We start from the raw sequence: 24121 nt of genomic DNA, 5'->3' as shown, positions 1-24121 counted from the left end.
ACATAATGTGCATTTCATACAGTTCCATTGCTCATTTGTTCAATTTCACTCATTTTTTTCGAGTAAGAACTTGAGGCAGTAAGCACATTTATATAATCTTCATGTACTAATGGTATGTTCTGTTCCTGTTAACTTTTCTAGCAAGTGCTGGCAATGTAAGATAAAAGTATTTATTTTTAGCCTGAATTGGCTTATTCTGACATATTCAAGGGAAATTTGCGATTAACGGCATGTGTATTCTCTGTGCTTCTTGTTTCAGATTGGATTAAACATGGAGAAGAAAGACAGTGCACTGTACTTGGAAAAGTATGTACATGTGCGATTTGGCCCCTCAGTGCGTCAGGTTGGTGGGAAACCAAGTGAAGGCTGCATTGCTGTGACCAGCTCTGGCTTGGTAAGACTCTAAGAACTTCGGTCTTACCTTTCCTTGTACTTCAAGGACCCGCCGTGGTTGCTCAGTGGCTATGGTGTTGGGCTGCTGAGCACGAGGTCGCGGGATCGAATCCCGGCCACGGCGCCCGCATTTCGATGGGGGCGAAATGCGAAAACACCCGTGTGCTTAGATTTAGGTGCACGTTAAAGAACCCCAGGTGGTCAAAATTTCCGGAGTCCTCCACTACGGCGTGCCTCATAATCAGAAAGTGGTTTTGGCACGTAAATTATTATTACGCACCAAATATTATGGCACCAAATATTATTATTATTTGTACTTCAAGGGGCCCATGTTATTTATTATATGTGCCCTTCAACACATCTTTAAGGTCATTATTGTTGCTCTAGGGCTTTTTTTACCTTAGTGAGAAAAGCTAAAAGCAATAGAAATTATAATTAATGCACACAAACCCAAGTTATCGGTTGCGGAGACTTGAGAGTACAAGCAAAATGAGTAACAATCAGTGTGAATTTTTGTGGCTCTAATGGCTGGCACTCACACTCGTCTTCAAACACAACTTTCAAGCTTGCACGCCACACTCCAAAGTCAGCTTGTCTTGTGAACAGAATGTGCTTCAAGAAAGACATGGACTGAAGAAACTTACCTCATTGTTCAGAGGCCTAGAGCAGCAGTGGGAGCTTCAGGAGATCGGTTGCTGTGGCAACATTGACGTTTGATGCACCAGTTCCAGTGTTCCTTTGCGAAAAGCAGCAACTTCTGCCACACACTTTCTCCAACACGTCCGTGCTGGCTGGAGCCTCTCCTGTCCTTTCCTTCCTCCATGGTTGATACTGTCATATTTTTGTCGACTGTGATGACATTGATTGCAATAGAGTTTCATTCCATTTTTATAGAAGGCGGATTTATTTTATAGTTGTACCTGTGATGCTTTGAAAAAAAAAAAAAAAGAAGTTGTGGCACTTGCACACTGATCAACAGTCTCGTGCGAAATTTAGCATTGGCTTATGTTAGAGTAGGGTTCTTATGTGCACAATGTGGATGCTAGGTGGTCCCAGAACTCCTTATTGTGAAGTGAATTCTGTATCTTGTCAAGTCCAGCCATGATGTGATGTGTACAGGCAGTGTTGAACTGAAACTTTTTTCATTTTGGCTTTTGTTCTGGTTCAGCAAAAACAATTAATTTCTGGTTCAACGCTGGAACGATAAAATAACGGTCCAATAGGTTTGAGTTGGATTATGTTGGCTTGCACACCCTAAGAATGACCATAGAAAACAGCACAAGTTTCCTTTTTGTGCAAAAACTCGATGATGCTTTTGAGCAGGTAGTTAGAAAAAAATCACCTTGTGGAAGTACACCTTGACAGCAATACATCATTTCTGTCACATCTATTTCAGTTTACATACCAGTGTGATCAAAAGCAACCACCTAGCTTTGAAGCAATTCATTTCAGCTAGTATTGTACAGTTATCCTACCACCAAAAAATCATTTGATGGTCGCTAATTGAAATGCTAATGAGTGTGTTACTAACATGCCTGCCTCATGGCAGGCCATGTTGAATACCTTACTAATGGTACTGCCACTTCTAAAATTACTGCAAGTCTGTTAGTGTTTACAAATGATGCAGCACAGTTGAGTCACAAGGCAGTGAATGGATGAAGGGTGTCAGAGATGAAATAAAAACCATTTTGTTTTCTATTTCGATCTTGACTGCAAAAAAAGAAAGAAAAGAAAGCACTTCTGTTCAATTGTTCCTTGCACAAAAATAACCTTTCTTTTTTCTGGTTCAATGCTGATTTGATATCCTGCGTTCAGGAGCCTGCATTCATGCACACTTGAATGCAGTTGTATGGGAGCTGGGGTCTTTTCCGGCATATGAGAACAACACTTTGTCTCAGTGCTGGTTGTCTGTGTGCACTCAGAAAAGATGCTACTCGAAGAAAGAGCCATGTGCCGAGTACTCTGTGTACAGAGGTATCCCTGTGCACGTCCTTTTCTGGTAATGCTAAGTAGGTCAACACGATAGAGCCGAGCCCAGGTGAAGGCACACCAAGGCTCTGCTATCAACTGCTGTAAAAAATACCACCAACACTTTGCTCACGATTGGCTGTTAAACAACCTTGCATCACTGGGAAAAGAAGAAACACAAATGAAGTCTTTTCAACCCACACATATTCAAATAGATATACAAGTAAACAAACCCATGAAATGTGCTGTAGGTAATTTTTATTCAAGTTTTGGGAAGCAAAAAAGAAAGATAGCTTGTAAAATTATATTTAGTATTCCTTTGACAAGCTGAACTTATACAACCTGATTTGAAATGCTGCAAGCAATTTAGTTTATTATGATAATCTATAGTGCAGAATAGCGGTCTAAAAAGCACCAGCTCAGGCTGACTTCCCTGCCTTTTCTGGAAATAAAATCTCTCTCACTAAGATACTGTGGTCTGTGAAAACTGAAGTAATCTTATTAATGACATGTCCATTGTGTTATCAAAAATTTTAAAGGTTGAACATGATTATATGGCACCCTTAGTTTTTACAGGCATAAAGTGTGCTCTTGTTTTGCGAAAATGTCAGCTTGGGTTGTGTGCTGAGGATGGAGGTCAACATCACAATATTGGGGGCCTAGAAAAAATCCACTTTGGAAAGAGCTACAACAAAAACTGTCGGACCATTCTTTAATAAAGTTTCTTTTTATTCTTCTTCTTCTTCTTGGAAAGAGCTGATCTGTGTGTTCAGTGGACACAAGCTAAAAATTATGTATGTTTTGAATTGAATTGAATTGAATTGAATTGAATTTTATTGAAATAATACAATAACTGCCTGAAGTTTGTTAGTGTTAGTGCTTTCTGTTACCATGTTTCATAATGCAAACTGCACCTATATTATAGCCTGTGACTGATGGCTCTTCATCACTCCACTGCTACTTAGAAAAAAAAAAAGCTCAACACATTTTTTTGATGCCAACAACAGCCTAAAAAAACAAATTAATCCTTGCTGATGTGCTGCAACCTAATGGGTATGGGGAGGTGTATTGTTTTGATTTGCAATAGAGTGACAGTGTATTCACGAATAAGTAAAATCTGCCTAATAAATTTAACAAGATTGCACAGAAACATACCTTCGTCACAGGACTATGTTGTATTCTCCTTTTGTGCATCTGGGAAGTGAACATGTATTTTTGCTGTCTCTGGTTGATTCTACAGCTTACCAGCAGCTTGCATTTGTCACTGATAGTTGAGACATGTCATTTTCACATGCCCGTTTTGCATTTGACACCGGTGAACACTCCCTAATTTTTTGCAAATTTAGGAACTGCGGAAGGGGGTGGGAGCTCATTCTACGGTTTTACAAATGTTGCATCATGTTGCATCAAGTTTTATGAAAAATACATTCGGTTTGTGAAAAAGTTTAAAAGATCCTAAAGGATTGGGCGGTGTCAGGATTGGGGGCTTAATCTCATCGCTCATAACCCGTTGTCAAGATTGGAGTCCAATATGAATTAGGAGGTAGCTGGCCCATGCCGTCGTCCAACTTATCGACGCTGAGGACGTTGATGAAGGGAAGGACTGCTTCTTATTGAGAACGAGGAATATGGGTTTATTTATAGTATTTACATGAAGTTCATCAGTCTAGCATGATTGCGAGAGAAAGTACGTCAGTCTAACATGACTGCTTGAGAGAGTATCAGTCTAACATGCTTGCTTGAGAGAGTTTGCATAAGTCTGACATGACTGCTTGAGAGAGAGCGCTGAGCATCCGCACAACAGTGGTTTATAAACACTCGGTCCTTTTCAACGTTCATTTAGTCATCGTAAACTAGCTGCCTCTCTCCGGGATGGCTTACACACACACACACACACGCACACGCGCGCACGCACGCACACACACACACACACACACACACACACACACACACACACTCTCTCTCTCTCTCTCTCTCTCTCTCTCTCTTCCTTGCGCGAGATTCACGGTCTGGAGCCGACGTCAGCCGGACTTCGTAGAACTCGGGGCTTGTGTCAGGAAAGGTGCCTTTCTTCCCCGAGCTGACCTCCGTAGCGCAGCCGAGTGCGCATTGTCTTGCGTCTGGACGGCGCGTGGGAAGGAGCCTCAAACTTGGTTCCCGAGAGCGCTCCCCCACTCGCGGCAGACCAGGGCGGCGGTTGGGGCACAGTAACAATAGTTGGCCCACCGAGTACGTTTAGTCATAATGGTGACGAGGTTAGAGCGTAACAGTGGCGTTCCAAGATGAGGTTGCCACCGCTGTCGTAAATGGCTGGCAAACTTGCACCTCAGCTGTGCCGTTCTTAACAGCGGCAGTAGAGCAAAAAATGCACACATGATAAATTGGCATAGTACATGTGCCGCCCATTTGTGGTGGCACAAGATGCTTTATACTTGAGGGATACTTGCTTTGAGCTAGTTTATTCAGACAAGTTCCTGATGCAGGTGAAATTAGCAACAGCAAAGGAGGTGAAAAATTCACTGTGATCTAGAAACGATATGTTGCTTGTCAGTGTCTGCTGTTCCAAGTTTGTGTCTGCTTGTGGGCTGCATCTAAAAGTATATCACCACTAGTTCAGTGTGTATGTGCCTCAATGTGACTGTCACCTCCCGCCGTTCAGGGTGGCAACACCCTTTGACCAGTCATGTGCTGTACCTTCGCCATATTGTGTCGAAGCTGTTGAAGCAGCAGTACATGTGCGTGCATTAGACAGTGTGGCGTGGTCGTGTTGCCTGGTCAGTAATTTCCGTGGTTCTGCAGACGTGTTTGGCAACTTGACTTTTTGAACTCGCATTGTGAGATAAAAAGTGTGTGACAGTTTTGTTGCTAAAAATTTCTTGTCAAGCCCACTTGCTGCGCACATTTGTGCACCAGCTCAACAGAAAAACGACATTATGTCTTAGGTTTTTCTGTGGCCCAGAATGCAGAAAGAAGTCGACAAGAACTTTGTTCATCTAAGCCATGATGCTAAATTTGCGTCTTAATGTGAAATGGTCTTCAGGAAATTTTCTGATGTACTAGGCATTTGCCGTCTCAGTCATTTATTCAAGGCGATGAGAAGCCTGCTAAAACACAATGTGTCAATTCCAGCAGTCGCATGCACAGAGCATCCAATTGTTCGGAAAATGTTCTTGGGGAGTTTTCGTGGCTCAGAGTTTAACTTGGCCTGATTGTACTAGCCAGATGTATCGAGGGGGGATGGAATATGAAGTAAAACTGCCACAGGTGTAAACTTGAACTAATCTGTTTTGATGTTTTAAGAAACATAATAACTTGAGCTTTGCTTTGTCAGTGCTCTCAAGTTTATGTGTGTGGCCCTCTGTGGCTTCAGGCAGGTGAATGTGTTGGCATGCTGCCTTTAACTGCATCTCGATTTCCAGGCTGGCTTCCTCTCGTTTTACTCAAGTGAAAGCTATATATTTTTTCAATACACATTCCCTTTCTTTTGGTGAAGTGTGTCAATATGCTTCTCTTTCTCACATTACTGTGCTCATCTATGGGTCATAACATTACAGAATGTACGACAAATATGTCTTCAGCAAAACATTTAAGCACTATACTTATTCAGGTAGAAAATGCTATACTATACTAGAGGCAGTAAATTTTCATAAGCTGAATGCATGTGCTTATATTGCAATGATGGCATTATTTTATCGGTGTTTAGATTTCGTACATTGTGCCTTTCTTTTACTTTTCATTCATTAAAAATAAATTCTGCGGTTTTATGTGGCAGAATCTCCATCTGATTATGGACCTTGCATTTGGCGCATGATAGTCTGAGTTGCTTATGTGCCATTAAACCCAACACAACACACACGAACCATCTGATTATAGCACATAATGAGAACTTTAAGATAATTTTGATCATCTGGGGTTCCTTAACATGCACCTTAAATGCACCTAAAACACAACTGCACCTAAAACACGAGTGTTTTTGCATTTTGCCCTCTTTGAAATTCAGCAGCTGTGCTGTGATTGAAACTATGCTTTTTTACACTCGTATATGTAGAGTTTGTCTTTGAAAATGTAAGACTGTTTTTGACCACATTCTCTTTATCATTCTTACCTTTCTTATGCACAATTTGCATCTCAATAACTACATTACCTTCAAGTGTTGGTAACGCTGCCATATTTATTCACCTCGTTTTGTCCTATATCTTTTCACGGCATTTCAGCCATACAAATTTGTTAGCACAAGTGAAAGTGTGGCAAAGACGACTAGTTATCTGCTGGGCTTGAAACTTATTTTAGTACTGCTTCGCTGTAAGCATTCCACCTCCATGTTTATGGTGAGATGTAAATATTGCAATGCACGTAATCGTGCAATCTGCAGAAATGAGGTGTATTTACACTGTAAGCGAGTGCAGAACTTAAATTCCCGCTGTCCGTCATAGCTCACCTTTACGTGTTCCGACACAATATGGCGGTGCAATTGGACGTGCCATCACCCTGTATGGAGAAGTGTGGTATCAAGGCACCTTAGGACAGACATTCTATCACCCACCTCCCTTCCCATTTTTCTTGTCATATCCATGAGAATTTTTACGAATTTTAATATTTACAGGTTGGCAGGTATGCATGCACTATTGTGGACTAATGAAACACATATGTGAAAATTCAATTAGATCTGTAAGATTGGAAGATTGTGCTTGCAGTGGGAAATATATTAGTGAGATTTGTTAGGGCTTCAGCATGTAAGATACACCATTCTTTGTAGAGGGAGATGAATTACACCCTTATATAAAGTTGTGTAGTTCAATTTTTTTTCATTTTATCTATTCATCTCTAAAAAAGTCCTTTTTAGATTTCATTTGTACATGACAATGCATTCACATTTTGGGGTGGTGTACATGAATTGCTGCTTTTTGTTTCAGGTTTGTGTGGTGATATTGCAGTCTGATGAGACTGTGATCACTGGCACTGAGATTTTGGGCCAATACAGAAGCCGACTCAAAGTGGTCGATCTCTGTTATGGAAAGAGTGAGTGTGTTTGCCTCCTAGTTTCAATGCAGCAGTAGGCCCTCACGCCAATTTTCCTTAATTATGGTATACAGACTTGCCATAAGGTATAATGTTTTATACGTGTTATATATCAGTACTGTAAGGCAGTCCTTCTACACTCTGTTTATTGCTAACCCATCCCATATTCAATAGCATAATGATACAAAAACATTATTGTTTCTTTTACCTTGGACGTACATTTTCCAAATCTTGCAGAGACACTGAATCACCTTTTAACTATTTCAAGCACAGCTTTACGATTTCACGATCACATTTGCCCTATCACATTTAGCCTTCCTTGTCATAAATCTGCACTGTTATTGCGATAGCAGTTATATGGAGATCACTGCTATCGTGCTGTCATAGTATCGACGGTGTATATGGGCCTTGCATGTGGAAGGTTGGAAGGTCTCCAGAGATGTGCAGTGCATTTGGATGCAAAAACTACAAAGCCAAGTGTTTGCATCGTTGCACTTCTCCCAGTCAGCTCTGCAGTGGGGCCAGAGCCTTATCCAGTTGGCATGAGCAATCCTGCAGAGTAGCTATGCGCATACCACACTGTGGTGCAAACACTAGTCTAAGCAGAACTGACAGTAAGGTCAATATGGAACTATTCGACCCCTTTATTGGGCACGCATAAATGCAAAGGTCAGTCTTATCTCAAGCACAATCGAGGTGTGACACCTGCAACACCGCTTTTGGCATTCCTCATTGTGCCAGCATTGTGAGATGCCTGGTAAATTTGAGGGCGCTGTTTCTGCTGCCCAGCAGCAGTTGTACTCATGCTGTTTCCCACCAACGTGTTGCCTTCACGTGTCGTTAGGACGCCGTCCGAGGAGCTTGAGCGCAACACCGAACCTTGCTATCACTTTCAGTGTTTCGCTTTTTTCCTTATCTCAGACGGAACTAACTAACCATGTAGTTGTGCTTTGCTGCCTGCAGTAAGAATCTCTATTGCTAGCTTGACAATTGCCATCTAGGCTTTCGTGCATCTGAATGTGAAGGATGTGTGCAATGTGATGAAGAATGCATGATTATCAAGAGCAGTATGCACCTGCCAAAGGTGCACTGTTGGTGTCTGTCTGTAGAAACAGAAAAAACTTTTGCTAAATTTCACAGGAGTGTCAAGAAACCATTCCAATATGGTGACTAATTGTGTGAACTGCCTTACATCTTATTAGTTCCTGTAAAATAAGTGTGATCTTCGTTTACTGGTGTTTTCTTGGTCTTGCTTATTTTTTTCTCCAGTAATATTAAGTTTTTGCAAAACAAACTTTTTCTCATGAAAGAGTTGTTAGCATAGTTGCAAAATATCTTTGGTAAGCTAGGACATTCCATAATGAATCTGTACCCGTACGAATCTTTTTAGGCTGTGTTGTAGAAAGTGAATTATGAAGCATCAAAACTAACCTTTACAGTTTTGAGGCTTTCCCCTTCATTCTGGCATTGCTATTAACCAGAAAGGTGCATGCTCCTGCTTGCACAGGGCAATAGTATTCTATCATATTACTCGTTATCATGCCATACATTATTTCTTTTTCACGTTCCTAAAGGAGGCTAAAACTCATTTTGGCTTCCAGGCTTTCTGTCCTTGTCTCAACTTTTTTTTTCTGATATACTCTGTTTTTATATTTTGCAGACTGCATTATTTATTTATTTATTTATTTACTTATTTACTTATTTGTTTATTTATTGATTTAAAATTTCCTTACAGGCCTTGTATGAGGCATTGGGTATGGGGGGGGAGGGGCGTCACAGATAGACTAAGAAAGTATATATATATATAAAGGATATACAGTAAAAGATAATATACAGACATAAATAATAAACAGTATAAAAAGGTATACACAACATTTTATACAAGCATTAGAAAAATGCACAAAAATAATAGGAGACGGTAACGTGCATACTAGAGAAAAAAACGAAAGATACAGTTCTTTCAGCAAACAATGTACAAAAGTAGCCACTCCAATGCCACGGGATAGAAAAACAAGACTAATAAGTAAAATAATGAACTCATAAACGTGAGAGCACACAGAACGCAAGTAACTAGAAAATAAAAGAAAAGACATCATTCATTTTGTTGAACGCTACACCAACTTTTTATACTCCATGCATTCGTGACCATATGATAGTGTGCCACACATTGACATATTGTAAAAAAAAGAACATTGCATTATTAAATTTAACATGAACTCTATTTATGGCTTGAATCAGCACAACGCATCAAAGTGTGGGAAGAACCATGAACTTAGACCAACTTGCTCAAATCGCTATCGTAATTAACTCTATTGTCACAACTAAAACATCCAAAAATGTTATGAAATAAAGTTTATCACAGACTTGAATTGCTTCGCCTTGAAACATGCAGTGGGATGCACCTGTGTGATGGCACTGATCACACAGCTTTCCTGACTTTGCTCAGTTGCTCTTGGCTGACATATCTTCAGCAGATAAGGATTACTTATCAGTCAAAAGAAATATGCACCAAGCTTGTTTTTTTAAATTTTACCCCAAAACTGCAGCACCAACACTGTTGTTATAACATCACAGACTTCAAAGCAGTTTAATACATTTGAGCCTTTTTAGTGCAGGAAAAGTCATAGTTCATAAAAGTTGCAAGATTGAACTTTCCTTATTTTTGAAATATTTTTTTAATAATAAATTACTGGCATTGAGCAGATGGTGTCAAAATTTTTGGTGTCGCTGAGAGATGGTGTGAGAATTCCAAAGTGATGTCATCACCTGTCTTCAGTCTTTGCGTCCTTTTCGGCTTGGCAAGGTTTAGCAAGCCTTCACTTGCAGTAATACTGACTTATTCCTCATAGGTAGGCTAGGTTAACATAATGATTCTGTTCTATTTCTTTTCCTTTCCATGCTTCATCAGTAATTCAAACAGTGTTCCATCTATGCTGTCACTGAGATTGGCTAATCATGAGTTGTTGGTGATAAAACAATAGAATTGGGTGAAAGGAGTTCTTGCATTGTACTGGCCGTTATCTCCCAATCTGGCTTAGCCTAATATTTTTCTTTAATGACCCTTTGAGCTGTCACAAATTCTTGTACTTTTGACATGGCATGTCGTACCATTCCAGATGGTGATTTTCTGGTTGTGACCAGTGATGGCCTTGTCCAGTCATCTGTCCACTGCTTTCGCATAGCGTTGAAACTGAACCAAGGTAAGAAACAGTCAACCATGTGTTGTTTGTGAAAAGCACTAGCATTGCTTTTCCATGTTGTGCTACTTGCAGATAAATGCATCATCACCTGCCACCCTTTCTCAAGCTTTTATCTGAACTGTCATGCCACGGCACAGCCTCGCGAAAAGCCCCGTAAGTCTGTACTGCAGCTTTGGAAAGTGCCACAGTTTTGCACTGTTGACCTCATGAATATTGTTTTCAGCTCATACGCGTGTAACGCACCTCAATTTTGTCCTGCGAGAAGCAGCAGATGCTGTGGCTGTGTCAGTCTCAGGTTAGTGCTCTGTCTTTGTCTCAAGTGCATGTTAAATCCTGCCAATCTGTTGATTGGTAAGATTGGCAGGTGCTTTTTGTCTTTGTCTTCATCTTAAATGTGATGTTGAACCTTGCAAGTTTATTGCTAAATCACTCAATTAATCGACCTTGAGGAGAGGAAAACACCAAGGAGCAGTTTTGTAGTTTGCTCAGCTATCTGACTGGGATTTACTTTGGAATTAGCATTTGTGTTGGCTACAGTGCTGCGATATTTGTAGAAAATTTCATGTCTGAACAGTTGTAGACACACGGTAGCCTGTCATTTTGATAGTTCCCTATTTTGGGGCAAAATGCGAAAACGACCATGTACTTAGCTTTAGGTGCTTGTTAAAGAACTCCATATACTAGTCAAAATTAATCTGGACTGTGTACCTTATAAGTGTAATTACTACTGTGTACCTCATAGCTCCCAGTGTTACTTTTGGATGTTAAATGTCATGAATTGTGAATCAATCATTTTGATAGCTATCGGATAACCTTATCTTAAGTTCTTCTATTTGCTTGTAGCTGTACAAGGTGTTTTTATCCTCCACTGTGTGCTACTCTTTCAGGTTCTGCTGGCAGCACTATTGAGCTGTGGGAACTGAGAGAGAAGCCTGTGCGGTTCCACAAGATGTTCCACACGCCTTCTGTCGACACTGTTACCAAGACTGTTGTAAGGATAAAACACATACCTTCATGAATTACTGAATTCTTGGAAGCATTCAGGCATTGTTGCTCCACGATTCCTACCCTCCCACACTGCTCATACTGTGGTGAATTACTGTCATTCTATTCACTACGTTACGTATTAGGTAGATAGGAAACTGTCACAGAGTTTGAAAAGTCAGCCAGTTAGGGTGCCAAGGGTTCGTCTGTAACAGCTTCTATCAGAGGCACGTAGAAAACGAAGAAGTACTGGTCTGATGATTATGGCCCAGAGCTTTCATTTTGGAAAACGTTATGTTGTCATCCACAGTTACAGGTTGCTCTGAGCACTTGCCATTGCTGTTAACTCGGTTGTATTGTGCCTGCTTACCTTCTCAAGTGCCCTAAACATGTTTTGATATTTTAAATGATCAAGCGCCCTCTAGAGAGCATCACGTTTGTATTGAGAAAACGTTACTGCTGAATACGTCATGTATGGTCGCTGAGCGCTTGTATTTGTCCGTCTTTCTTGTTTCCGTGGTTTTATTTGCGCTAAGCTACTACTTGAAATATGGACGACCAACTAGCCCAACAGTTAACTCTTCTACATCATGTATAGGGCCTGAAAGTTCAAATATGCCTACGCTCATTCTCTGCATGCAATGCTGGCTTCCGGTTTCTGCCTCTGATGTGTGGGAATTTCAATGAGGTGCTGTCACCATAGCTCTTTGTTATTTATTTAATTTTTTTTGCACACTGGGGCTCCGCTTTTAGTAAATGTGAGCTACCATATTTTGCATCTTAATGGTAAGAGATGCCAAACTACTTGATTGAATGGCCTTTGAAGGCAGGTGAGTAATTGATTATGGTTTACAATATTTCTTGGTGTTCCGTGCCCAAAAGAAGAGGCTATTGCAATCCAAATTGCAGTTGAAGGCATAATTCTAGTGTGAGACAGTAGAATGCCTTGAAGGAAAAGAAAAAAAAAGTTTAAAGATAAGGGATCCACACTTTGGCACAATGCAGAATTACTGCGCTGTGCCAAAGGAGGTTATCTTAATGAATATGCTTCGCTGCATGCTATCACCCTTTGCAAGTTAAAGACTATATAAAAGAAAGCAATGCGCTCCGGGAGATAGCAAACAGCATGGTATGAAGGGTAGCCTCAGCAAGTTCATCTATATGAAGATCCACTAAAAGTGGTCGAACTGCCATTTTCTTATATATTTAAGTGCAGTGCAGTTACCTTTCTTACTGCCACTTTTTCACTGCTAATTATAATAAGCAGGACAGAAGGCATCACTGGTAGCTGGTCCGTATTATCAAAGGGGTAGCACCTATTATACCCTATATTATATATCCCTTTTCTTTAAAAACAGCTCTGTCCTTGGAAAAACAATGCTTTGGGCTGATTTGTCACCTTAACTTAGTTTTTTAGTGTCCCTGTAAGGGTAGCTTATCCATGCAAGATTCAGCTGTGTGTACATGTGGTCATATTCAGAACCTTTATTCACAGGGTTGGCAACACCATGGGTCGACGACGTACACTTCCCCTGTCATGGCTCTGTGCACACCTCGTCTGTCCATTTACGACATGAGCCCACCCCCTTCTTACATTATTGCTGCCTACAAGGACAATGTCATCAAATGCTTCTCAAGGTTAGCTCTATCACTGAACACTTGTGACTTGTGAAATTAGCTTGTTAAGGGTCAGCATTAAAGGACACTAAAGGAAAGTATTAAGTTGAGCTAGGTTGAAAGATTAAGCCTCGGTAAAGATGAATTCATAATTTGTAGCAAGAACAGAGCTTTTGTAAGTGAGAAAATTATGAAAATGGAAAATCAGAGTGGAGCCACCTGTTCTGGAGTACAGCATCTCTTATGGGACTTCAGCACTGGCTGATTCACTGAGAGCAGCATAGAGGGTGTTCACATGGAGGTTACATCAACTTGTCCATTTTGGCGGGGGCAGTTCAAATTGAGGAGTAGCAGTGCCACCTTTGATCGCAATTTTCTACGCAAAAAAGTGATATACCTTATTGGCAAAGAGAAAATAATGATGGGCTTCTAGATGAATAATCTATCGGTCTAGCTTGTATTAGTGTCCTTGAGTAAAAATCACTCAGTACAGTTATGCTTCTTTTTACCGATTAATATGTTCCCGGAAAACACATTTTTTTTGCATCAACATTCAGTACATTGCAAACGGCAATCGTATATGTTTTCTGGCTGCTAGACCACATGTGAACAAGGAAAGGTGTGAGGCACGTGTGATTGAGAGCAGTAAGCACTCTACATGGCAGCTTACCCATAGTAATTGCCTCATGGGCCAGGCAACTGGCCCATGAAGCCTTGTATGCTACCTCATGACGTCAAGGCTGCTAATGTCAAGGCCCTCACTATTCAGTGAACAAGAATAAGTGGAATAGAGGGGCTAGATATCGTGTTACAGCTATATAAAGCAAACAACTTGTATTTTGTGCATTTGCTTTACAGTGTTTAGTTTCACTATGCGCTATTCATGGAGGAACTTTTTTTTTTCTAGGGAGTTTATGAACACCCTTTGCTGCATCAACATCAATTCTGCATCCCATCGACGTGATGACCATGGTGTGTTGAAAAAGTTTGTGCATTTGTGAAAATGGAAAATTTTTGGCAGTGGTAACTGATAGTTGAGTTTCTTTCTTCCTGGTCAACATGGGTGAGAGATTTAACTGAGGTCATTCATGCATCATATTCGTGTTGGGCATGATACAGCAGTAGTGCTATGATGTGTGAAATTGTTGCAGGAGTCAGTACACATCACAGTGATTGTGTAGCTAGTCTCAATGTGTGTACATGGTGTTACTTGCATGTGATGCCAATAGTGTTGCTTTTATATGTAAGAAATGCTATGTGGGATCTGTTCTGTAATGCTGTATAAAGCCTGTCTCCTGTAGTGTCTGTTCTGTGTATGTGACACTCGCGGTATATACGTGTGTGTGTTTTGAGCCATTATTCGGTGTTCTTCTAGTTGCCTATTGACACTTCTTTTGTCTGTTGTTAGCATTGGCTTGATGTCGTGTAAGCTGTCGTGATAAAGGTCAACCATATGTCAAACTCATTGTATCAGGCTTCTGCTTAAAGCTCTTTTCTAACTTATATGAGAATTTCTCATGAACTAAATTTAGTTCCCGAGAATGTGTGCCCTCAGCTCTGTTCATTTGAACATGAGCTCATTTAGTGAGACATAGACCGTGAAGTTTGTAGCAGATTTTTCTGTAGAGTTCTTTTCTGTCTGTATGTGAAGATACAAGCTGGCTTTTAAGCGAAAGTAGCTTATCGGAAAGTCTATCGTCGGCTTTGGTTCACTTGGAACACTAGACTGCAGGTCAGACATAGATGACGCTGACTACAGCAGTGCTTTTGGTCATTTTCTTTCACTCTGTCTACGAGCAAGATGGCCCTTAACTGAAAGTAGTTCACTGGAAAGTGTGTCCTCAGGCTTTTCTGTTTTCTGGAACGTACACCAGACAGACCATGAAGCTTGTAGAACATGCAACTGCTAACTGGTGTTGAAGTCATATGCCCTTTCTGTCTCTAGGCATGAAGTACCAGCATCTGAATGCCACAGTGTCCCACATGCAGCTGAGCTGGACCAGCAGTGTTCTGGTGGCAGTTGACTCTCTCTCACAGCTCTTCCTCTATAGGCTGGCACCAGTCACAGAGCCCAGTGAGTCCTTTTAAAACTTTAATATTGATCGAAAATAAACTATGTGACCTATTGAAACACTCTAAGCACATCACAGTACTTGTGCAGTCTGCACTGAATTGCCGCAGATTTTTGAGACCACACTGCTGCTTTTGTGTATGCTTGCTGTGAGTACTGAAACATATTGTTACGGGGAGAAAAGACGCTTGACAATATATTTACACGATATATACAATGGGCAGAAGACAGGAATACAAGATGGAGCCCATGCGCACGATATCGGCGATCGTTGTCTTCGTCAGTCCTCTCATCATCATTTGCTCCTGCAGCACCTCGTAGCGTAACCCCCGGTGGTGAAGGCGCTGTCCCAGCGCTTGGTAGGTTTGAGTGATACCGCTTCAATCGAGCGACATGAACGATATCAGAGGAGGATCGCGGTGTTGAGGTATTGAGAGGTTGTAACTCGGTCACGTCTGTCACTTGATGCAAGACGCGGTATGGGCCTGAGTAGGGTGAAATCAGCTTCTCACAAAGACCAACTCGCTGTGCTGGTTTCCAAAGAAGCACAATGTCACCAGGGTTAAAGTGGGCAGTTCGGTGGTGAGCGTGATATATGCGCCGTTGCTTTTCGTGGGAAGTGGCCAGATGCAGGCGTGCAATCTCACATGCCTCGGTCACTCTAGATATGGCATCTCGGGCATATTCTGACATTGTAACGAGAATGGCTGGGAGGGTAGTGTCAAACGGTAGTATGGGGTCTCGTCCATACAGAAGAAAAAATATAGAGAAACCATCAGAACCATGGCGAGACGTATTGTAGGCGAATGTGATGAATGGCAGAGCAGCATCCCAGTCACAGCGGTCGGTGGAGATGTACATAGCGAGCATTTCTGTAACAGTTCTATTGAGCTGCTCTGTGAGGCCATTGGTCTGAGGGTGATATGCCATTGTAAACTTGTGCTTTGTAGTGCAGGTGGGCAAGATGTCCTGGACAACCTGTGAGAGAAGGTAGTGGTCCCAATCGGTAAGGAGTTGTCGGGGAGTGCTGTGGTGGAGTAACACTGCATTGAGAAGGAAGTCAGCAACGTCAGTTGCACAACTGGTAGGGAGAGCCCGCGTGATCGTGTACTGGGTGGTGTAGTCCGTAGCAACTGCTATCCACCTGTACATACTAAGCTATAGAGGAAAAGGGCCAAGGAGGCCCAACTCGAAAGAATGGTGAAGATGGTGTTTCAATGGGCTGAAGATGGCCAGCTGGTAGGGTTGCTAGTTTTTTACGGTGTTGACAAGATTTACAGCAGGCAACATAACGGCAATTGGAACGGTAAATACTGGGCCAGAAGAAACAACGCCAAACATGGCCTTATATCATTGAGACTCCCAGATGTCGAGCAGTTGGGACATCATGCAACTTTGCGAGCACGATCTCACGCATATGCTTGGGAACGACCAATAGCAATTCAGGGCCATCATGGTGCATGTTGTAACAGTACAGTATGCCATCTTGCAGCACAAACATACTCGAAGAGGGTGAAGTTGGCAGGTCCATCAGGCTTAGAATGATGCCTCTCATGTGAGGGTCATGTCGTTGCTCATTGGCAGTGTCACCAAACGCGGTAAGCATGAGGATGCAGGTTGACTTGCTGGTCTCAGGCTGGTCTGGGGGGTCTAATGGATGATGTGACAAGCAATCAGTGTCCTCATGCACTCCGCTGGTCTTATACACCACTGTGTAAGAGTGCTCTTATAGACATAGAGCCCACCGAACGAGATGTCCAGCTGGATCTTTTAAAGACGAAAGCCAGCATAGGGATAGGGCATGGTGATCGGTGATAACCGTGAAAGGCTGTCTGTAGAGGATGGGGTGAAATTTACCTACTGCCCAAACGAGGGCGAGGCATTTATAGTCCGTGATTGAGTAATTGCAATCGGCTGGTGACAGAAGATGGCTAGCATACGCAATGACACGGTCACAACTGTGCTCTCGTGCCAAAACAGCGCCGATACTGTGGCTGCTGGCATTTCTGTGAACCTCCGTTGGGGCGGACATGTCAAAGTGGCCGACGTGAGTCGAGGACGTGAGTCGTGTCGTCAGCTCAGCGAATGCACTAGCTTGGTCGGGACCCCAGACAAAAGTTGCATCTTTCTTAAGAAGTTCCGTTAGAGGGCGTGCAATGGCAGCCAAATTTCGCACGAATCTGCGGAAGTAGGAGCAGAGGCCTACAAAGCTTTGAACGTCAGTTGCACATGTGGGCACAGGGAAACCCTTGACCGCACGAACTTTCTCCGGATTGGTATGAACACTGGAAGAGTCGAGGAGGTGTCCGAGCACAGTAAGTTGCTGGTGGCTGAAGTGACATTTCGTCGAATTGAGCTGAAGTTTCGCCTTGTGGCACACTGAAAGAACTGTCGAGAGACGCTTGAGGTGTGTCAAAAGGCGACAAACAGACAATGATATCATCGAGGTGGCACAAGCAGATCGTCCACTTTAAGCTGTGAAGGAGGGCGCCCATCATTGGTTCGAATGTTGCGGGAGCATTGCATAGCCCGAATGGCATCACCTTAAACTGATAGAGCCCATCAGGTGCAATAAATGCCGTCTTTTCATGATCCATGTTATCAACTGCAATCTGCCAATAACTGGAACAAAAGACTGTTAAAGAAAAATACTTGAAACCACTGATGCAGCCAAGGGCGTTATCTATCCGAAGTAAGGGGTACACATCTTTTCTTGTTACTCGGTTAAGACTCTGGTGGTCGTTACAAAAGTGCCAGCTGATGTCCTTCTTTCTAATGAGCACAACAGGACATGCCCATGGGCTTGAAGAAGGTTCGATGATATCATGGGCAAGCGTTTTGTCAACTTCCTCTTGTATAACTTGACGCTCAGCAGAGGAGACACAATAGGGACATCAGTGTATGGGTTTGGCAACGCCGGTGTGAATCCGATGCTTGACAACTGTTGTTTGGTCCAGTGGTTGGTCACTGAGATAAAAAATGTCCTGGTACGACATGAGCAGGCCTCGAAGCGTGTGTACGTGTTCGTCCGGACGGTCAGTGGTGATTATCTTTGTTATGTTATCTACATCGAGGGGTTCGAATCAGTAGCAGCAGGAGACGGTGCAGCAGGCTCAGTTAAGACGGAAACATGATAGTCGGAGGCTAGGGCTAGGGTTGCAAGAGAGATATCCTGGGGTATCACTTGAAGGCATAGTCCAAAATTCACAATAGTTACGACATGTGGCATTGCCCTTTATACTGATGACTGAGTGCAGAACTTGATATTCTGAGAACAGAGGATGGTAGCGTTGGGTGACATGATGTAATCGCCGGCGTCCAGAGGGGGATCAGGAGAGACGTCTATGTATGTCACGGCTATATGTGGTAGACGAATGTAATCGGTAGAACACAGCTGACTCGGCGCACGATCAGAAGGCTCAACAGCATGAGGTAAGGCAAGCTGGATAACTCCTGCAGAGCACTCAATAAGAGCCAAATGTGCCGAGAGAAAGTGAAGTCCTAAGATGATTGCATGTGGGCACTGATCCAAGACGTAAAACAACACTGAATTGTGGTGTCCGGCAACAGGGACACAGGCGGTACACAACCCAGCAACAGCTGGAGTCGCACCATTGTCTATGCGGACTACAGTGATTAGAGCTGGGGTAAGAACTTTCTTCAGACGAATACAGAGGTTTGAGTTCATGACCAATATATGGGTGCTGGTATCAGTGAGTGTGATGACAGGTATACTGCCAGTGTCTACGTTGATGAGGTTGTGATGCCCAAGAAGTGTGAGCAGAGCGATTTAGAGCCAGGTCGTCGTGGCAGGCACACCTCTCGGAGCTGCACCCGTCAGTTTTCTGATGAGTGGCGGGAGTATGTGGGAGAAGGAGAGCGACGACGCAGAGGTGAGCAGGGCAGGTGTTGGGATGGTGAAGGGGAGTGGTTTGATCGTGCTGGTGGCGATGATGGCAGAGCGCTGTCATCGTCATTGTGTACCGGCACTCAGGAACTACCGCCTGGGTGTCGGATGTTTCGATAGCTTGGCCAAGGCTGTGAGTTCCAAGCACTGCGACAATGGTGGGAAATGTGTCCAACGCATCCACAACAGAAGCAGATGGGCCTGTCATCGGAAGTGTGCCATTGTGCAGAATTCTGATAATGAAGATGAGCTGTGTGGCATCTGTATAACTCGGGTGTGGCGGGTGGGCGTTAGTCAGGTCCGTTGACTGGGCAAAGCGTCTGTAATCCTGCGTTTGCTAGTTCTTGATGGACAATGATTCGGATAAGGGAAATGGTTGTATGGGACTCGTCGGGGTTACACATCTGAAGAAGAACTGGGGAGGCAGCTTCAACCTCGCGGCGGATGATGCGCACAATATTGTCAGATGCAGCAGGAATGGGTGGAACGGGTGGGAGACGGAGGTCCTAGCAGGTAGACGTCACAGCCGTGTTCGGAAGACATGTGAAGTTCGGAGTGTAATAAAGTTAGGAAGATGTTATTAAATAGGCACATTATTTTTTGGCTAATACAATGTCTTTGAACTTGATTTTATCCATTAAAATTATTGGAGCACAAGGGGCAGGAAGGAAATAGTATTCAGAGGGCACTGCTTCTTGCCCAAGCAGCTACAATGCAACCTGTGACATACTGTTGGGTTATTCCTTTTGTGTAAGTAATTCAACTCCAATTTTGCTTGTAGATATTGGACTGAATGTGTTTGAGCTCTGTGGGCTTAAGAAAGGTTTTAAAGGTATGAACACAACGAGCTTTTGAGCTTTAATAACGATAGCGATTATGTGGTGATTATCTCAGTAGAGAGTGCATGTGTGCGTAATCTGCTACATCTGCATCTCTGTCTCCGTCATTGTGGGTTCAGCAGAGAGTGCATGTGTGCGTAATCTGCTACATCTGCCTCTCTGTCTCCGTCATTGTGGGTTCAGCTGTCTCCATTTTGGTTGCCCCTCCACGATATATGTGTCTCACGGGAATTACAGTAGTGCCTAACTCTGTGCACTTAGAGTAGTGGATCTGAAAGTTGCAACTGTCACAGACCCTTTCCTCTCTTGCATATTGTCCTGGGGCCATTTTGCATATTTTCTCTCCTATGCAAAAAGCACCAATACAGAACAGATGTCAAGCTGGAGACACAACAATTACAACCATTTTATAATTGCATCTGCCAGGATTGCCTTTCTATGTCACTTCCATTGTATGAGTATCGAGGAATGTTGAAAGCACTAGGGATGACATTGCATTTAATTAAAGGCAACCAGAGTAGCAAATACAGTTCATAAGCAGTCCTGTTCCCTGTTTAGCATTGTATTTGTGTCCCCGTGAATCACGTGCATTCACGCAAACAACCTAAAGTTTCTTTTCTTTCAAAGGGGGCTGACACATTGGTTACAGCTCTTGAGCCTAGAGCAGACCCCACAGGCCTTTTTGAACCCTTTCAGGTCTCCTTGGGTCTGCAGACCAGCAGTTCATTAGAGAATGTTCTCAACGACTTTGATGCAGGCACTCCAGTGAGCCCCAGCTACACAATGACCCTCCTGGAACACTGTCTCATGACAGGCACTGACTGGTGGGACGTCCTTCTCAGCTTGAGACCAGGTGGGCAATTTGACATGCATTAGTGTTGTGACATCTCAACACACTCCAAGTGACATAACGTGAAAAATTATGCAGATCACACACAGCTGTAGGAATCAACGTAAGCAAAGCAATCACACCCACTCCACAACACCTAACTGACTGTGTGCTGCTGTGCCAAGTCATCCCCAATGTGGACACTCTCCATTTGGCTGTGGTGGTTGATGATGTCATCACTTGTGCTAGCCATTCGACCTCTCCTCTTGCCTTCATCCTCTCAATGCCACCGTTTTTTCTCTCCTCAACGCCTGGACCCTCCTCTCCATAGTCCTACCAACATAGCATATAAACATGTTGTTTGCTACAAAAAAGAAGAGAAGCTTTCCTTAATAGTAACCTCTGTAGTAACCCTAGTAATGCAGAAAATTAACTTCTACAGTCACCGAATCCAACCAATAAACACAGCACCAAAACTTATCCACACACACACAAGCACGCACGCCAAAAGGCACGATGATTGCAACACACCGAGTACTGTACATGAACTGCAGATTCAATAGAAGCACATTCACCAGCCCATTAAATGGAGCAATGTCGTCATGCAAATGTATAATCACCATGCACTGTATGCAGGCAGGTCTCTGTAGTCATAGTAGTCCCATACTATTTTCAGCCACAAATTGAATATTTGAAGAAATTGAATATCAATTTCTAAAATCACAGTATTCGAATTGAAGCTGAAATATTCAAATAATACAAGTTTGAATATTCACACAGCCTCCATTACACGCTAGATTGCACTGTCTTGTGGGCTTGTGTACATAGGCGGGGCAGACTGGCTTCTGCTTTAATGGCTGGCTCAGCTTAGCATCTGTGTGTGTGTGTGTGTGGTTCCTCCCCCCAGGTGGAAACATCCGAATATGCTTTTCTGTCATAACAACCAGGTCACTAAAGAATTGTATTGTATGAAGTGCTTCATAGATGCATCCGTTGGGGTTCCCTCTGTATTGCTACACACTAGTTAATTTGACTTAGAGGGGCCCTGAACCACTTTTTATTGAATTGGAGAAAGGCATTTGAAGTACTTCAATGAGTTCAACATAAGCGGAGTTATTAGCAACCAAATAGGGCCTCCACTGTGCTCCCATTCCTTCTTCAGTGCCTTGCACTGCGAAGGCTACGGTGCAATGGGGCGTGCCTGCAATGCTCTGCTTTTTAAATGTCACCGTAGTGCGCAGTTCGAATTTCATTTGAGATGTTAACATAGATGCCACGACTTCTCCCTTTGGTGCCTACAATGCACTACACATAAGCCAGATGTGGTTGTCCTCAGCGATCTGCAGTGCGCTTAGCCAGTGGACTCGTGGCGGTACCCAGCGGCGGCCACAGTATCTACACCATGTAGTTGGCTGCAGCTTAATGTCAGCTATCGGCCAGTAGCAGCCATCTAAGGGAATGATGAAATAGTGCGTCCGATGACAAATTAGTGCGTCTAAAGGAGAGCAAGGACAGGGCCTTATGTTAAAAAGAGAGCGTTTGACAGAAAGGTGACTTTGTGATATGCTTGTGAGCTCCGCACACCGCATGCGACAAAAAAACTTGGCTGAGATGTTCACAGCAGCGTATGCTACCCGCGGACTATGTTATTTCACCAAGCCCGAGGAGTTGTTCAGGGCCCTTTTATGAAATCTTGCACGGACAAGGGGAGTAGTGACCTTTTAGTTTAGTATGTCTTCATTCCTTACTTTTGTTAGCTTTTTCTTCATATTGTTATGTCACATGCCTGTAGTATTTTCATAGACATCATTTTCATTGTTTCGTTTGTTCTCTTCATCATGATGTAATATAAATGTGCTGTCTTGGTCAGAATAACTCCATTTGAAAGTGTGAATCTCTTAGTTTTCTCTCTCTCTCTTCTGTCTTATTTCTTGTCTTTTCTCCTCTCTATTACATCATGCATCTGACAACAGTTTTAGTGGGTACAGCCTGTTCTGGCTTTCTCAATCTCTTATTTGGTTGAACAAAATTTCTTTTTGTAGAGTGAGTGAGTGAGTAAAGACTTTATTTGAAAACAAGGTATTGACGGATGACCTTGTTGTTAGGCAGCCACGAGCCCCTGGGCCCGGGCGGCTTCTTCAGCTCTCTCGATGACCTTGGCCTGCAGGTCAGGGTCGGAGCTGAGCAACACGGCCTCCCACTGCTCAGTACTACTTATTTCGTGATTTGCGTGATTTTCGGCTGGGCACGACCACATAATATGGAATAGATCCGCTTTTTGCTTACAATGCTTACATGTATTAGGGTATTGGTCCGGGTAGTAGTAGTGATAGGCTACGGGGTTGGGGTAGGTGTTCGTCTGAAGTCGTCTCCAAGCTACTTCTTGTCGCTTGTTAAGCGATTTGTGTGCTGGCGGGTACTCTGCCCTGGCTAACCTGTAGTGCTGAGTTATTTCCTGGTAACTGACCATGCGATCCCTCCCTGACCCTAGCGTGAGCCGTCCGGGTGCTCGGTTGGCGAGTCCTCGAGCGGCGGTGTGGGCGGCATCGTTGCCGGGTAGGGAGGAGTGTGCTGGTGCCCAAATGATCTGGATTGGTCGTGGGTGTTGGTTTGTGTCTATTATGTGTTTTACGGGAGCCGAGACCCGACCTTTTGCAAAATTGCGTACTGCTGCTCTGGAATCGCTAATAATGTAATGACAATGTGTGGAGGCTATTGCCAGAGCGATAGCCGCCTCTTCCGCTGTTTCGGAGCTTCTGGTGCGAATTGAACCACCAGCGTGTATTTGACCTGAGGAGTCCACCACTGCAAGGGACATGCAGTTGCGTTCTATGTATTCTGCTGCGTCGACATAGACTACGTCTTTGAAGGAGTGGAATTTCTGATGTAGGGCTTTGGACCGCTCGGCCCTCCTTTCCTTGTGGAATTCGGGGTGCATGTTTTTAGGGAGTGGATTAATTTTGAGATGGCGCCTCTGATCGTGAGAAATGTCTACTTTAATGCTTTGCATCGACTCGTAGTTGATGCCGAGATTCTGGAGGATGTTTCGCCCGGCGGCACTCTGAGCTAGCCTTTCGTATTGAGATATAAGGTGCGCTTCTACTAGTTCATCGAGGGTGTTGTGCACACCTAGGGCTAGCAATTTAGCGTTGGCCGTTCTTATAGGTAGCCCAAGAGCCTGTTTATAGGCCCTCCGGATAATCCCCTCTATTTTCTCTCTCTCAGCCGCTTTGAGGCAGAGGTATGGGGTGATGTAGGTGATGCGGCTGAGAACGAAGGCTTGTACCAACCTTA

General features: G+C 43.3%; 1 protein-coding gene across 1 annotated transcript in view; it reads left to right on the top strand.

Moving 5' to 3' along the window:
- Positions 1-24121, top strand: part of MED16 (mediator complex subunit 16) — a 61725-nt gene that overhangs the window by 1529 nt on the left and 36075 nt on the right. The window contains exons 5-14 of the mRNA XM_075692357.1: positions 260-394; positions 7275-7380; positions 10497-10580; positions 10653-10733; positions 10804-10875; positions 11468-11571; positions 13060-13202; positions 14089-14153; positions 15127-15255; positions 20756-20851. Of these exons, the coding sequence (XP_075548472.1) occupies positions 260-394; positions 7275-7380; positions 10497-10580; positions 10653-10733; positions 10804-10875; positions 11468-11571; positions 13060-13202; positions 14089-14153; positions 15127-15255; positions 20756-20851 (1015 nt within the window). The remainder of the gene's footprint in view (positions 1-259; positions 395-7274; positions 7381-10496; positions 10581-10652; positions 10734-10803; positions 10876-11467; positions 11572-13059; positions 13203-14088; positions 14154-15126; positions 15256-20755; positions 20852-24121) is intronic.

This window comes from Dermacentor variabilis, chromosome 5, assembly GCF_050947875.1.
Source record: "Dermacentor variabilis isolate Ectoservices chromosome 5, ASM5094787v1, whole genome shotgun sequence".
NCBI classification, from domain to species: domain Eukaryota; kingdom Metazoa; phylum Arthropoda; class Arachnida; order Ixodida; family Ixodidae; genus Dermacentor; species Dermacentor variabilis.
The sequence above is the reverse complement of the archived record's forward strand: the minus strand, read 5'-3'. Positions and strand labels throughout refer to the sequence as shown.